The sequence below is a fragment of the Gigantopelta aegis genome, chromosome 3, assembly GCF_016097555.1.
Source record: "Gigantopelta aegis isolate Gae_Host chromosome 3, Gae_host_genome, whole genome shotgun sequence".
Taxonomy (NCBI): domain Eukaryota; kingdom Metazoa; phylum Mollusca; class Gastropoda; order Neomphalida; family Peltospiridae; genus Gigantopelta; species Gigantopelta aegis.
The window spans coordinates 89,363,233-89,378,572 of NC_054701.1; the positions used below are offsets into that span (position 1 = coordinate 89,363,233).

Genomic DNA, 15,340 nt, shown 5'->3' on the forward strand with positions numbered 1-15,340 from the left:
CGGTGATTAATATGTGAAATATTTGTTATCGGTGAAATCTAAAATGATCATTGTGAAGGTATTTGACAGCAGACATAGGGTTATTGTTGTATTAGAGAGAGAATGCAATGTGGTAGGCAGCAATTCTGTGTTTTCGCTAAACAGATATATGTGATGCAGGGCTTATAAATTATGGTAGCCCCACTCCCGTGGCTAGTGATATTCAATGTTGGGCTAGTAAATATCTACTATTACCATGCCCGACAGCTAGTGAGAAAAAAAGTTGTCAAATGCTGCATTTAAGTCTTTTATTTTGTAAATATAAATATCCTGGTCCCACTCTACCTCCTAAATCTGAGTGTTTATAAGTTCTATCTCCCTCTTTAGGTAACACACCTGATTATTACTATTAGTAAAATGGTATTTACTTTAAAGTAAAGTAGGGCTAGTGGATTTTCTAGAAATCCTGTGACGGCAGATCATACTCGTCCAAATGTCTGTCTAGCTCTTAAATGGCTGAGTACTCGGGCTAATCCATCTCAAGCAACTGCTCTAGGATACCGACTGAGCTAGATGCTGGGCCCATATATTTTTAGCTATTTTAGCGCCACAAAATTGTAAGCTATGATGTCACTATGGCATTTTTCGTTGACGTAGTGCCAAGAGCTTCAAAAATCCTTACCCTGCCCTGCATGGTGATAAGGACATATAGGCAGGCATTGTTTTGTCAAGACTTTATCACTGATATAGTTTGCACTGATGAAAATATTTATTAGTGTTATGGGAAATGTAATAATTTTATTTAGAAAATTATGATTCCTAATTGCATATAACCAGGGCACAATATTTCACGCAAACCGCCGTTCTGTTAGCGTGTCGGTTACGCAAAATTAAATTTACGCGAACTGCAAATCGGTTACGTCATGACCTGTAAACGTTCAGAAATGAAAACTTGCAAACTTCACGATTACAGGAAGTTTATTCATGCAGACATACTATTGGTATTCCGACAAATGTTTTAGACTGATTTTTAGATACTTGATGCACAGCAAACCAGTAAACAACGTTATATTGCAACAGTTGTAACTTGCAAACAGTCTACAGTTTAAAAAAGTTTTAAAGAAATGTGCTTGGACCGCTTGGGACGGCTAAATTTTCTGCTGCTATTTTATCACTAAAGGAATATATGTAGACGTACTATTGGATTGGCTATAATTTTACATATGTTTAAAACAGTTTTAACATAAACAGGAATCCAATAGTGTAAAAAAAAAATTAAAATACTAACATCGCATAATGAGCTTTAAAAAAACACCATTTGGAACATCACTGTAGTATATAAGTACCATCGGTGAAGTGAAAGTAGCATAGCCACCGCAAATCGCAAAAAGGAATCCCTGCATATGTGTATTTATCTATTTCAAAGGCGTAGCGCCCATTACGCACAGTACGCATGTGTGTAATGCAAAAACTAAATCCGTGAATAGGTCGAGGCTGTCTGTAATTGTTCTATAAAATATCCTCTTAAAATTGACTCGAAAGCAGATTTAAAAAAATGCATCTACAGGCGTCCTGAGTTTCAAAATTTTCACAGGGGGAGACCCTCCGAATCCCCCCGCTCGGGCATGCCTTTGGCGTGCGTAATTCTAAGAAAATTTCTGGCTACGACCCTGTATTTTGTTTCAATACTGGGGCTAATATTCAGTTCTTTTATAATATTGTTAACTTTAACAAGCATTAAAAACTTTTTCTTTTTTTTGGTAAAATGTTTTCTTTTGTATTTGTTTTAACTTTATGTTTCAGCTAAAAACTATGTATTTAAAATATAATTTCAACGTAACTTTGAGGTAACCGATCAGATAACCCATGGGTTACACAAATATAATTCACGTAACCAAACAATTGGTTACCTAGATAAAAAACACGTGAACCGACTTCCGGTTACCTCAGACTTCGAAATATTGTCCCCTGATATAACCATTATTTTGGCTTCATACACAATAAATATAACATAGCCAGTGGTAACTTTCTGATAGCTATAATTCAGCCAACTAAGTCAATATCACTCAAATAGCTCCTTAAATTTACTTTCGATGAATTGTTCCCAAACATGTACCAAATTACTTAATGAAAATTGTGCAAACCTTTTTATTTTTGGACTCAATCCTATGTGACTTTTTAAGAATTGAGTAGCACCACAAACACCCTGGGGAGAACCTGCTACCGACCTTGGTCAGGCTGTTTCAGGGCTAGTTCTCGGTGAGCAAAACATTTCATCACAATTGTTTATTAAACCACACAAATTGCAGAAATCAACATTTATTTTCTAAAAAAAATGTCCATTATTACATAAAATTATTTCGCCAAATGAAAATAAAATTCGCCAACTGCTTTCAAAATTCACAATTGGCAAATTTTGCGAGTGCCAGAGCTAGTCCTGGTGCTAGTACTATCTTGCACTTGCCAAGCGCAGGCACTTCCTTCTCCCCCAACCCTTTCCTATCCTGGACGAAGGAAACGGCATTAGTCAACACATGCGCCCATGACAGGTGTGTGCTATAACAGCATGCTCTGAATGTGCATGTTAAACCCTATGACCTGACCTGACTCTCTGATGCATGTTAAACCCTATGACCTGACCTGACTCTCAGATGCATGTTAAACCCTATGACCTGACCTGACGCTCTGATGCATGTTAAACCCTATGACCTGACCTGACTCTCAGATGCATGTTAAACCCTATGACCTGACCTGACTCTCTGATGCATGTTAAACCCTATGACCTGACCTGACTCTCAGATGCATGTTAAACCCTATGACCTGACCTGACTCTCTGATGCATGTTAAACCCTATGACCTGACCTGACTCTCTGATGCATGTTAAACCCTATGACCTGACCTGACGCTCTGATGCATGTTAAACCCTATGACCTGACCTGACTCTCTGATGCATGTTAAACCCTATGACCTGACCTGACTCTCAAATGCATGTTAAACCCTATGACCTGACCGGACTCTCTGATGCATGTTAAACCCTATGACCTGACCTGACGCTCTGATGCATGTTAAACCCTATGACCTGACCTGACTCTCAGATGCATGTTGAACCCTATGACCTGACCTGACGCTCTGATGCATGTTAAACCCTATGACCTGACCTGACTCTCAGATGGTAAAATGTTTTCTTTTGTATTTGTTTTAACTTTATGTTTCAGCTAAAAACTATGTATTTAAAATATAATTTCAACGTAATTTTGAGGTAACCGATCAGATAACCCATGGGTTACACAAATATAATTCACGTAACCAAACAATTGGTTACCTAGTTAAAAAACACTTGAACCGACTTCCGGTTACCTCAGACTTTGAAATATTGTCCCCTGATATAACCATTATTTTGGCTTCATACACAATAAATATAACATAGCCAGTGGTAACTTTCTGATAGCTATAATTCAGCCAACTAAGTCTAACCCTATGACCTGACCTGACGCTCTGATGCATGTTAAACCCTATGACCTGACCTGACGCTCTGATGCATGTTAAACCCTATGACCTGACCTGACTTTCTGATGCATGTTAAACCCTATGACCTGACCTGACTCTCTGATGCATGTTAAACCCTATGACCTGACCTGACGCTCTGATGCATGTTAAACCCTATGACCTGACCTGACTCTCTGAATATGCATGTTAAACCCTATGACCTGACCTGACTCTCTGATGCATGTTAAACCCTATGACCTGACCTGACGCTCTGATGCATGTTAAACCCTATGACCTGACCTGACTCTCTGAATATGCATGTTAAACCCTATGACCTGACCTGACTCTCTGATGCATGTTAAACCCTATGACCTGACCTGACTCTCTGAATATGCATGTTAAACCCTATGACCTGACCTGACGCTCTGATGCATGTTAAACCCTATGACCTGACCTGACTCTCTGATGCATGTTATATCTGATGAGTGACACTTTTTATAGCATTAAAAAAAAATGAACTTAGTCTTTTTTTCTAAGTGGTTAATTTGATGACAGTACAAGCCTTGATGATTATTATTAGTATTAAGCTTATACACGTGTGTGTATGATATCTTTATTGCATGTATGTTTATCTGTGATCAGTGTGTTAGTATGAAATTTGATGTTTTGTTTTACACTTCTTCTTTTTTCAGACGATGTCCGAGGTGCCTGACATTGAGTTTGTGTATGATGATGCCGACCAGTACATCACAGAAATATCAGGTTTGTATTTGATTGAACCAACCTCTAAACAAATTTTTTGTTTCTTTAACCTTAAGTAATTATTCCTAACCCTGGAAGTACACATGTATGCAGGTCAGACCATTCTCTGTTTCCTTTTAAGGTGTGCTGTTCAGCCAAAAATATTCAACCTCAGTCAACCCTGCTCTAGCAGCCACCTATATTAAACAGTCACTTATGATAGTAGGCCATATTTGTATTCTCCCAAATCATCATGTGTAGTACAAATACTACAAACTGAATTGTATTAAGCAGTCACCTATCTTAAAAGGCCGATTTGTGATGATCTTTTTCTTTGCTGCTTACTACAGGTTTGACTTTATTTTTAAATACATGTAAACATTTAACAATGCTTTATGCATGCATGTGAAATTTCTTAAAATGATGGCATACTGTAAAATACTTTATTTCTGCTTAGAACGTATTTTCACGTTTAAATATAATTTGTGAAAATAAATACCACCGAATATTATTTTTTAAGCTAACAAAAATCTGGCCTGGGCTTGTACAGTAATACTACTCGTAGTACCGGTACATGTTTCGTCTTCACCCTAAACGTTTGGCTTGTTGGTCAATCACCGACCGTATTGATCTTGTATTTTGTCGGTAATAAATGTTGTTTAAATTAAACTTGAGCTAGCATTGGGCCTTCAAATTTCAGGGTTTTTTGTTTGGTTTTTTAATACATGTACCACTTTTGAAGATTACGAAAAAGGGCACATATTTAGCACCTTGAATAAAAAAAAGTCTTACCATATTAATTATAAACAATAAATGTCTTCATAAGGTTCAAAATTATTGATATCAATTATTCGGGGTTTTTTTTAAATTTATTTTATTATTATTTTTAAAAATTAAATAAATTGTGGAGGAATGGAGGATTTGCAAAAATAACTGCTCATGAATTTACTAATTTTCATTTTAGCAAAAATTTAATCCCGCAAAAAAAAAAGAGTATTTTACAGTATGAATTTTTAAAATAATTATTAGGAGAGATATATGCCTGACTGATAGAGCTTGCATCGATAAGTTTGTATTTCAAAATTTAACAGATTAAGTTGCATTATGATTAATAATATGTATACACAACTTTTTTATCTGCACTTCCTCCTCCATAATAATTTGTTTACAGTATCGTTGATATTTCAAGAAGAAATTGTAGTAGTGTAGGTATAAAGTGCTCCTACTGGCAGTAGCTAGTGGGAATTTCCCTATTAGCTCAGTTGGTAGAGCACTGGACTCTCAGACTGAGAGTCTGTGGTTCGAATCCCCTCAGTGGAGGTTGATTTTTATCTGTTACATTGGGAGCCGATGTAGGGACTGGGTGTGTTCTTAACACAAGAATACAATTATAACCTGGTTAGAACCCGTAACAGTTCAACTGCCCGTGGCCCACAGCTCCGGGAACGTATCTTCACTTGAGGGGGGAGTATGTAGTAGTGTAGGTATAAAGTGCTCCTACTGGCAGTAGCTAGTCAGAATTTCCCTATTAGCTCAGTTGGTAGAGCACTGGACTCTCAGACTGAGAGTCTGTGGTTCGAATCCCCTCAGTGGAGGTTGATTTTTATCTGTTACAAAATTATAAAACAATCTTTTGAAAATTTGTAAATTGTTTTAATACCAGTTGTTTACATGTAGTTATGATGGATTAAAGTTTTGTATTCCATGTGTTACAGAACTCTACAGTTACACCGAGGAGCCAGAATTCACACAGAATCAACTTAGTTTTGAAGAGCTCAGTCAGCAGCGTGGTATGTCACTGATTTTATTTTCATGCTTTCTTTATGTATACTAAATTGTATAGGGAATAACGGATTAATGACAGAGCTATCCGCTTTATCTTGTGAAGGTAAGAATGGGGATATGGTTTACGCAAATTTCCAATTCTCAGTGCCCTAAAACAGTGAACTGTTTGTGTTACTAGCAATGGCTACATTGTAGGTGGTCCAAATGTCATTTGTTATCAGTTTGGGTGATTTGCATTTCCTTATTATACATGAACAAGTGTTATGTTTGATTTAACTTTTGAATTAAATTATTTGAAAAGGAATATATTTCATTGATGACAACTTTCATTGTTTGTTTTTCGTGGTAGAATGTATCTCAATGTAAATTGATTTTCTGATGTACTGTATGATCTACCGTGATGGACTCGTGTTTTTTTCTATCCCAGCATTAAAGGTCAAAGTATGTACTGTCCTGTTTAGTTTATGTAAATGTTCATACAAAACATCTCTTTCTGCTTATGGTTGGAATTGCTGACACGATAGCAGCAGATTTCATTTCTCATTCTTGAACAAAAAGAAAGAAATGTTTTATTTAACGACGCACTCAACACATTGTATTTACGGTTATATGGCGTGAGATATATGGTTAAGGACCACACAGCAGTGCTCTACAAAGCAAGTTCAAATTTACTCTTCCCTGGCCAGTAAAGTATAATATTTTAGTCACCAGCCACTATATTTAGTAGGCAGCTAATATATACTTGTAAATAAATAGATTCATCTGCCATTTTACAGCACATTACTAATGCCGTAATTGTTATTAGGACAGCATTCGAATGAACTCATGAAGAGGTGATTCCTAGTTGTTAAATAGTAATTACAAGTTACTGTTTGTATTCGGTTCCACTAAAACAGTGAACAACTATTAACTATCATTATCAAATTCTGTACCCAATAATTGTACAAGTATTAAACGAATTTAAGTGAATTACTATTTTAATGGCACTGCTAACATATGCATTTAAATTGCAGTACTCATTAAAAGTTAAATAAAAGCATTGTGATAATATCTACCAGGCTTCATTCAACGTGTTACTAGCAGTTACCAATCGGCTACCTTACTTTTGGTTTAAATAATATTTATTTTCATCACATACTGCCTTGTAAATCCATAAATAGTTGTGTCTTTAAGGCCGTCTAAAGTCGAGTCATGAAAATAGAAACATGTTTTTATCCTCCACTGGTGAACATGACTTCCGACATGATTAAAACGACATTCACGACTAGAGACGTCGTTATTGTGGAGGGACCCATTATCACGATAAGCACGAGACAATTGGAGCACAGCATAACACATATATATACAAGTCGACATTTAAAATAATTAACGTTTGAGTTTCAAACAGACAAGTAAAGACATACAGTGGCTCAACAATGTCATTTTAATACATAAAAAAACCTGGCTCTAAATGGGACAGGACTGACTTGGTCCAAAACTGAACTGGGGCCGAATTATTTCCAAACGCTTGATATTCAAGTTAAGGGAGGGAGATAACATCATAACGAAGTATTACCTCCCACTTAACGTCACCGTGTTTACTCTTGAATACTGGAAAATCGTTATTCTTAGTCCGATTAACATGTCTCAAACTTTTATTTTTCAAACAAATTACTGATAGAAAACACGTTTTATGGAAGATAAATTGCTACTGGTCTACAGTGTTTTCCGATGTCCAGTTTTGTTTACAGATTAAAGTAAAATTATTGGACAGTCGCCAACTGACGAATGTGATTTTATTTTTTAGACACCAGGGGATGTTTTTAGTCGTCATGGCGAATATTTAAATTTTTACTCGCTTTACAGATATTGAGAGAGGAAACCCGCTGTTGCCACTTCATGGGCTACTCTTTTTGATTAGCAGCAAGGGATCTTTTATATGCACCATCCCACAGACAAGGTAGAACATGCCATGGCCTTTGATATACCAGTCGTGGTGCAGTAGCTGGAATGAGAAATAGCCCAATGCATTCTGGAACAAGTTTCAAAATAACTGAATGTTCGACACCGAATGAGTTGTTCTTCTTCTTTCAGGTATACCTCGGTGGACAGTAGCTTCAGATGAGATCCGAAAGAAGTTTGTGGTTTTCTTACAGAACGAACTTGATATTGCTGACAGAATGCGGCGTATGAAAGTAGTTCAGGCTATTCTGTATTTAGCTCAAGGTGTGTTATAGCTCATGTTAGGCATTGAAATAAGTGTAGTGTGTGATAACCCAGGTACAGGTTGCCATAAAATATTGATCATTATTATTACTGGGAATTCAGCTCAATGCATGTTAAACAACATTTGTAATTTATTAAATTAAAATTGAATTTTTTTATTTAAATCTTTTTTTAAAGTTTAAATTTACATTCTCTGGTTACCATATTATAACATCACGTATAAATGTGAAATACAAGCTCAAATGCACTTTTAAAAAAGTCGTGTGTGTTCGCTATGAACGGATTTCGTCAAAAGTATACGCTTGATTCGTCGCCTGTGCCGCCATAGCTCAGCAAAGCACAAACGACAGCCTGTTGTCAATTTCAGTTAACACGTGCATTTGCCGATTTCAAATTGTAGGGTTCGTCTCAAAAAATTAAAAGGAAAATCTTGCGCTGTATGAAGAACGTTCGGTTGAGAATACGGTACTAGAGTCTTTAGTTAAAACCGGTTTGATCTTGACAACGTATTATCGACAGTCGTATCTTCCTATTTCAGAATTGATATTTTATAAAGTGTTAGTAGAACTTTCAAAGTTTAGTTTGTATACTAGTAACACATTAATCATGTATATATTTTTTAAATAAAATATACTAAAGTAGACAATGAACGTTTTCACTTCTTAATTTTACATGTTAAAATCGACAAATTCAAATAAATATTCTTTCATTTGGAAAGTGTAAAGTTGGGGGGGGGGGGGGGGGGGTCTTTAACGACATCAAAGTTAAAGTATATTGATTTAATAATCATCCGACCCCCATAGAACCGTAAATAAAATGTGTTGAGTGAGTCGTTAAATAAAACATATCCTATCCTTCCTTCCATCTGCTGTTGGATGTCTAACATTTGGTAATTTTGACATATAATCTTAGAGAGGAATCGGGTGCATGTGCAGGGGGAGGGTATTGGAGGTCGAAACCTTTACTAGCCCAAGCTTAAAAAAAAATTGTAATGTATTTTCTGGGGGAGTATGACCCCATATAAACTTCACTCAACACAGTCTATAACCCCAACCCCGCTGAAATCTCTGCACACATGCCTTGGAAACCTGCTACATTTCTTTTTAGCAAGGGATCGTTTATATGTACCATCCCACAGACAGGATATCACATACCATGGTCTTTTATATACCCGCCGATGGGGATCGATCCTAGACTGACTGCGCATTTAGGTCTAAGTAATGAATAAAAATAACATATAGTCTTGAAAAATGTTACGTAAATCGAACACAGTACCCTCTTCTTTTACCCCTAGAGCATTACGTAATTAGTAACACCCCCTTACATGTAACGCGTATGCCAACAGCTGGCCACTGTCAAAATTTCAAGGCAAATCCCCCACCCACCGACCCCTGGAAAGGCGTTGTACCATACCTCTATGGATATAAATATGTTTTGGAGATATGAGACGACCCCTCAATCAAGACAGTTAAATTTGTTTAAAAATTGTGAAATCTCACGTGATCTCTTGTTGCGGAATTCTATACTTGTGTTAAGCGAATGAAAACCGAGATCGGTAGGAGCCTGTCAAAAGTGTCCCACTTTCGAAATACTGGCTTTGTTTTTTACCTGGATAAGCCAGCTTAGTGAAACCAATGCGGAGTGCGGCGTCATATATGCACCAAACGTAATTAGATTTTCTGTTTTATATGCTTAAATAATAAAAATATTCCAGATACTGCCACTTTAATTAAAAAACCAAAGAAAGTTTTAAAAAGCCCATGTTTTGGGATATGGATATAACTGTCGGCAACACTGAATAAATTTATTATAGCCACATCATTATATTCTTTTATTCCATGGGATTCCTGTTATATATAAGATTTTGTGGATAACGAAGTACCATTCTCAAGTTTCTTGACATGTGGTAACTTCCTTGAAACCTGAACAATCATTTTTGACTTACTTTGATGCCTTTTATGATACGCAATAGCCAGTGTGTATTTTTAGGCTGGGGTGTGGTGAAATATTCATTCATTCATTCATTCATTCATTATTTTGATGCCTGCAAGTTATTGGAATTTTTATTAAAATACTTTTACTCTGTTGAAATATTCTGTCTGATAAGAGAAGTCAAGTTCTTTGAATCTGTAGTGCATTAGTGGATTGAAAACATAGCTTATGAGTTTTATTAACATAGACATACAGGACTCAAATGTAATGATGGCAAGAATGGCAATATCTGTTGTTGTGATGTGAATTCCCATAGATCAGAGGCTTTACTGGTGACAGCTTTTTGCCGCTGGATAAAAATTATTGCTGATAATATTTGGTTTTTATATTTGTTCAAAATTTACTTGTTTTAAAATTGCTATAGGAAAGCTCAAAATTGTACATGAGCATTTTGTGTGTGGCAGAGATATTTCAAACTAGTGTATGTAACAAATTCTACATTTTAGCCGTGTACATGTTTTGTTTCAGGTGTGTTTGGCGAGTGTGTGTGTGAAGATGACCAGCTGGAGTGGTCGAGGAAGAATGTGCTCGTATTGTACGACACTGGCCTCTTCATGTCCTTCATTCAGCTGCTAGCCATGGAGATAGAGTGAGAACACTCACAATAATATCGCTCTCTTTTTTTATTCTTTTTTTTTTATTTCTGGATTGACATACAAACATATACTTGTGTGCGTACATCTACAGATAGAAATATCTTACAAACAGTAATAATTTCATATTGGACAGCAGTATTGCAATGAAACCCCTCAAAACTGGACCCTCGGTATACTGGAATTGTTTCAAAACCTGACATTTTTTACAGTCCCATCAAATGCCTTTGTCTGAGTAAAGCAACCTGTAACCCTCTGAATGGTGGATATTTTACATGGTCCCTTGGATATCTGGTTTAGTGAGGATTCACTGTATGTACAAATACATACATAATTATACACTTTAACATCAAGCTTTCGCACTGCATGCTTATTAAGTGAGCAGACTCAATAATTATGCAGGGTAACGACAAGATTTGCATATTTGTTAACACTCCACCAGTTTTGGTGATGTAAATGGCAACTTAATACATTTTGGTTATCCACTGTTTTTGAGTACAAATCTAAATACATAGTACCAATAATAATACTGCTTGACAAATGCATTGCAGGAGATTTTAGTTCCCTACTGGTCCAACCGGATGGGACTAAAGATCTAAAGATTTGTCTGTCTGTCCCAAATATAGTTTTCTGGGATCTTCTTTTTAAGTGCCTGAAGATGTTAAGCTTATATTTTATGTATACCTTGTCATTTACAAATCAAGTTTGATTTTAATGGGCATTTGCCAAGTTTTGACAAGAGTTATTGTCCTTGAATTCAGGAGATATGAAAATAAATTGGGTCTAGTAGGGGAAATTTATTGCTTTTAAGTTTAGGATTACTCTCAGAATGCTTATCTTGAATAATGTTCTTTAAATATTGTTCATCTGTGAGGTTTTGACAAAATTAAAATATTTAGCTATACAAGATAGATTGAGTTTAAATTATGTCTTCAGCATTAATTGTTTTCTTTTTCAGTAATACAACAGCTGCCACTCAAGCACTAAGGAAACCTGCTGTGTCTCTTGCTGACAGTAAAGAATTGAGGTGAATTTGTCCGTGATCTCGCATTTTGTTGACTAGTGTCTTTAAGCAATGTGCAAGAGACCAGTCACTTTGGCTGCTCTTGGTTTAGTTTTGTCAAAGTAGCTTTTGAAGATTAAAAAAACAACCTCTTCCTGTTCGTATTAATTTTTGGGGCACAATATTTCACATGTACATTTATTCTGTTCAAATATCAGTCATGCCTTTTTAATTCACACAAACTGCTAATCAGTTACGTGATGAACTTTATATACTAGAATTCAAAGTTGCAAACTTGAGGGTCACCAGGACTTTGTTCATAGCCTTTGAAATTCACAATGGCAGTAATCAGTGCTATCACAAAAAGTTGTTTCAAAATTGATCTGCAGTGACATTTTTATCATTATGGAGTATTTATTTTGTTATTATTGTCCTGTACTGTTGTTGAATTTTAAGGGTTGATAGTGTATTTAAAAAATCTATGTATTTTAAAAATGTTGTGGACACTTGATGCATTCGGTATTAGTAGGCAAATTAAAACATACCATCTCATGGCAAGCCATTCTGTTTGAAGTTCATTTGAAATGTCAGTGTGGTAGAGAACCATAGTACCAGTATGTTATGGTTTGATAAATCATTTGTTACTTGGAGATATTCATCTAACTGACCAGTCACCCATGATTTTCAAATATTGTTCCCCATTTATGAAAAATACAGAGTAATATACTACTTTTCAGGATCCATGAAATTTGCCTTTGTAATATATTTGTCACAAACATTGCATCAATTGTTCTTTTTCAATGTAATATGTTTGAACTAATGTTACCAGTATTGATAATTGTACATTAATTTAGCTGTAGTTTTAGCAAATATTCAACAGATGAATTCTTTCTGATTTTATCATCTGTGTTTTTGTTTATTCATGTTCCAATTTCAATGTGTGCTTAATCTATTTTTCCTTGTATTCTTTAAAAAAAAGGTGTAAACTAACCAACACTTTACATTAAAAAGTACAGAAGTTAATAACGCAATTAAAGTTGAAAACTTGAATCAGCTATAGGTAATGTGTTTTGTTGATCAGGGCTATTCTGAATGTGTTGTACACGATTGTTGAAACAATGCGGGTCCCGGGTGAGGAGGAGACGGAGGCTGACCGGGAGGCACGGGAAACGTTCAAGTCCGATCTCAGTAAGAATATTATTTTATTACCCATATGGTTAAAAATATCTTGATACATATCAATGTGATATGTCCCACTAGAACGCCAAGTGGGACGTAACACTTTGTGACGTCTTCAATTGGTGCACTACAACCTTACAAGAACATCAACCAAACGAGTTGAGTGATATAAATTAAGATTGTTTATGGGTAATAAATAGGATATTAAACTCGTTATCATTTTATATCATGTTTATGTCCCTCATGAAATAATCTTCAAAGTCACTCACTAAAGCTTGTGACAATTGAAAATTATTTCATTTAGTACATAAACATGATAGTCTATAAATATAGATAGAGCCAACCTTAAAACATATACAGGGCCAATATTACAACACAATCATCTGTTTGTTGTAACCCAACTAAATATAAAAAATCTCATCATCAATCTTAATATTAGCAATATTTTCCAGAGCATTTGGGAAGAAAACAAATTCCAGTCATAATTTTTACTTTTTACTTTTTCATCTTTCAGTGTAATGGTTTTTCAAAAATCAATAATCATAATAATAATTATAAGAATATGTCTACAGCTAACACAGTGGACTTGTTTAGTGTGATATGTTTGCTTGTCTGTTCCTGTGGAATTGTTAGCATCATTGCTTTGTTGTTATTGTTTGTGTGTGTTTCGTCTGTATAAAAGTTTTACTATTACTATTCTCTCAGATCTGCCTGTTGTTGGCGAGGATTCGCTGCCGGTTGCCCTCTTCTCCATGGTAACACGGTTCTGCAGTGGCTGCTGTCCTCACTTCCCCATGAAGAAAGTTCTACTCCTGCTGTGGAAGGTTGTCCTGGTAAATATTTCAACATTTGTTTTAGGTAGTCGAATGTAAAATGATTGTAGCTGATTTGGCAATTTGTAATTTTATTTTCAAAATTTTTATTTGCCACAGGTACTGAATTGAAAATGATCAGGAACTATTATTTAGCATTTGAAAATTGTGTAATGGTCTCTAAAAATTGCCTAGAAAGTTACAAAATGTTTTTTGAATTGCAGATTTTACACATACTATTTCATTCACACACACCTAACCCCTTTTCAGAGTTGTAGATTCGGTTCTGAGTTACACAATATTTCTGTTTAATTTTTTCTTGTCAATCACTGAATTCACAAACATGTCAGATGTGAAACATATTGCTGTATAGTTTTATTGTTGATGAAGTATCTGACTTAGATTGTCTGGTCTTAATATCATGTATCCACACAAATACCCTCTGTTTAAAGGAAACTTTGACAATTACTTATTGTATTTACCAACAAGTAGGTTAACTTAAACAGTATTTGTAGCTTACTCTTTGAGCTTTTTATCCAATTTAAGTTTGTTTTGTATAAAATCATTTTTTACAAAATGCACTGAATATGATCAGAAATGTTAAAAATTACCGAATTTATCTATGATACAGACTTTGGGGTTTTACATCCCTGATGTTGAGATACAAAAGTCTTAACAAATGTGTTTTCAACCCCCAGGTGTCGTTGGGAGGACTGAGAAACCTTCAAGGCATAAAGAACAAGGTTCGAGAGAAGCACAGTCTGCCGCCGTTACCCGAAGACACATATGAGGTGTGTCGCAACATGCGAGCATCGTCCCCGCCCGCTTCTGCCACAGATCTCATCGAGCAGCAGGTCCCTCGGCGAGGAGCCAGGGGAGGTAAACGGGTGAGTGAGGGGGGAGAGTTGAAGCCGTCGTCATCACACTGTGCTGTGTGTCCAGAGATATTCTACCAGAACATTAGTGTCTGTGTATATTCTGTGTAGACACACTGACCCTAGTTATTAGGCTATGTACAATATTTATGGCTTGTACCAGGTGGGATGGTGGGGGGGGTTTCGTGGTTAAATTGTTGATTTTGGTAAATGCAATGTGTTTCTGGGCCTCCTGGTTTTTGCAGAACTTTGACCAAAGTGCATTTTGTGTGAAACGGAAAAAACATGTACCTCAGGAGCTAGTCAGTTACTTTAAATAAATTTATTGTGCTGGGGTTTCTTTAAACATTCATTCATTCTTAAATCACTTTATTGGTTTCTTAGCTCTTAATGATTAAAACAGAGTGATCTTTTCTTGGGCTGGCGAGCCCACTCTTATTGTTTTGAAATACCAGTCGGTTTTAATGGTTTGTTTTATTGTTTTAATATTTTTCGCCATTTCTATCCGAGCATATATCAGTGATCATATTCATTTTTAAAACTGTCACACCAATATTATTTGAAGGTAACAATTTGCTTTAACTATGCTCAGATACATATTTGGTAATTAAAAAAAAATAATAATAATAATTAAAAAATCCTAAATTCAGTGTTATTCATGTCTAATGTATCTCTGTTATTGTTTTGTAT

General features: G+C 35.6%; 1 protein-coding gene across 3 annotated transcripts in view; it reads left to right on the forward strand.

Annotated features, from left to right (window-relative positions):
- Positions 1 to 15,340, forward strand: part of LOC121369294 (striatin-interacting protein 1 homolog) — a 47,118-nt gene that overhangs the window by 13,640 nt on the left and 18,138 nt on the right. For all 3 annotated transcript variants that reach the window (XM_041494259.1, XM_041494260.1, XM_041494261.1), the window contains exons 2-9: positions 4,158 to 4,227; positions 5,922 to 5,996; positions 8,065 to 8,196; positions 10,657 to 10,777; positions 11,740 to 11,808; positions 12,866 to 12,972; positions 13,669 to 13,796; positions 14,474 to 14,662. In XM_041494259.1, coding sequence (XP_041350193.1) covers positions 4,158 to 4,227; positions 5,922 to 5,996; positions 8,065 to 8,196; positions 10,657 to 10,777; positions 11,740 to 11,808; positions 12,866 to 12,972; positions 13,669 to 13,796; positions 14,474 to 14,662 — 891 coding nt within the window. The remainder of the gene's footprint in view (positions 1 to 4,157; positions 4,228 to 5,921; positions 5,997 to 8,064; positions 8,197 to 10,656; positions 10,778 to 11,739; positions 11,809 to 12,865; positions 12,973 to 13,668; positions 13,797 to 14,473; positions 14,663 to 15,340) is intronic.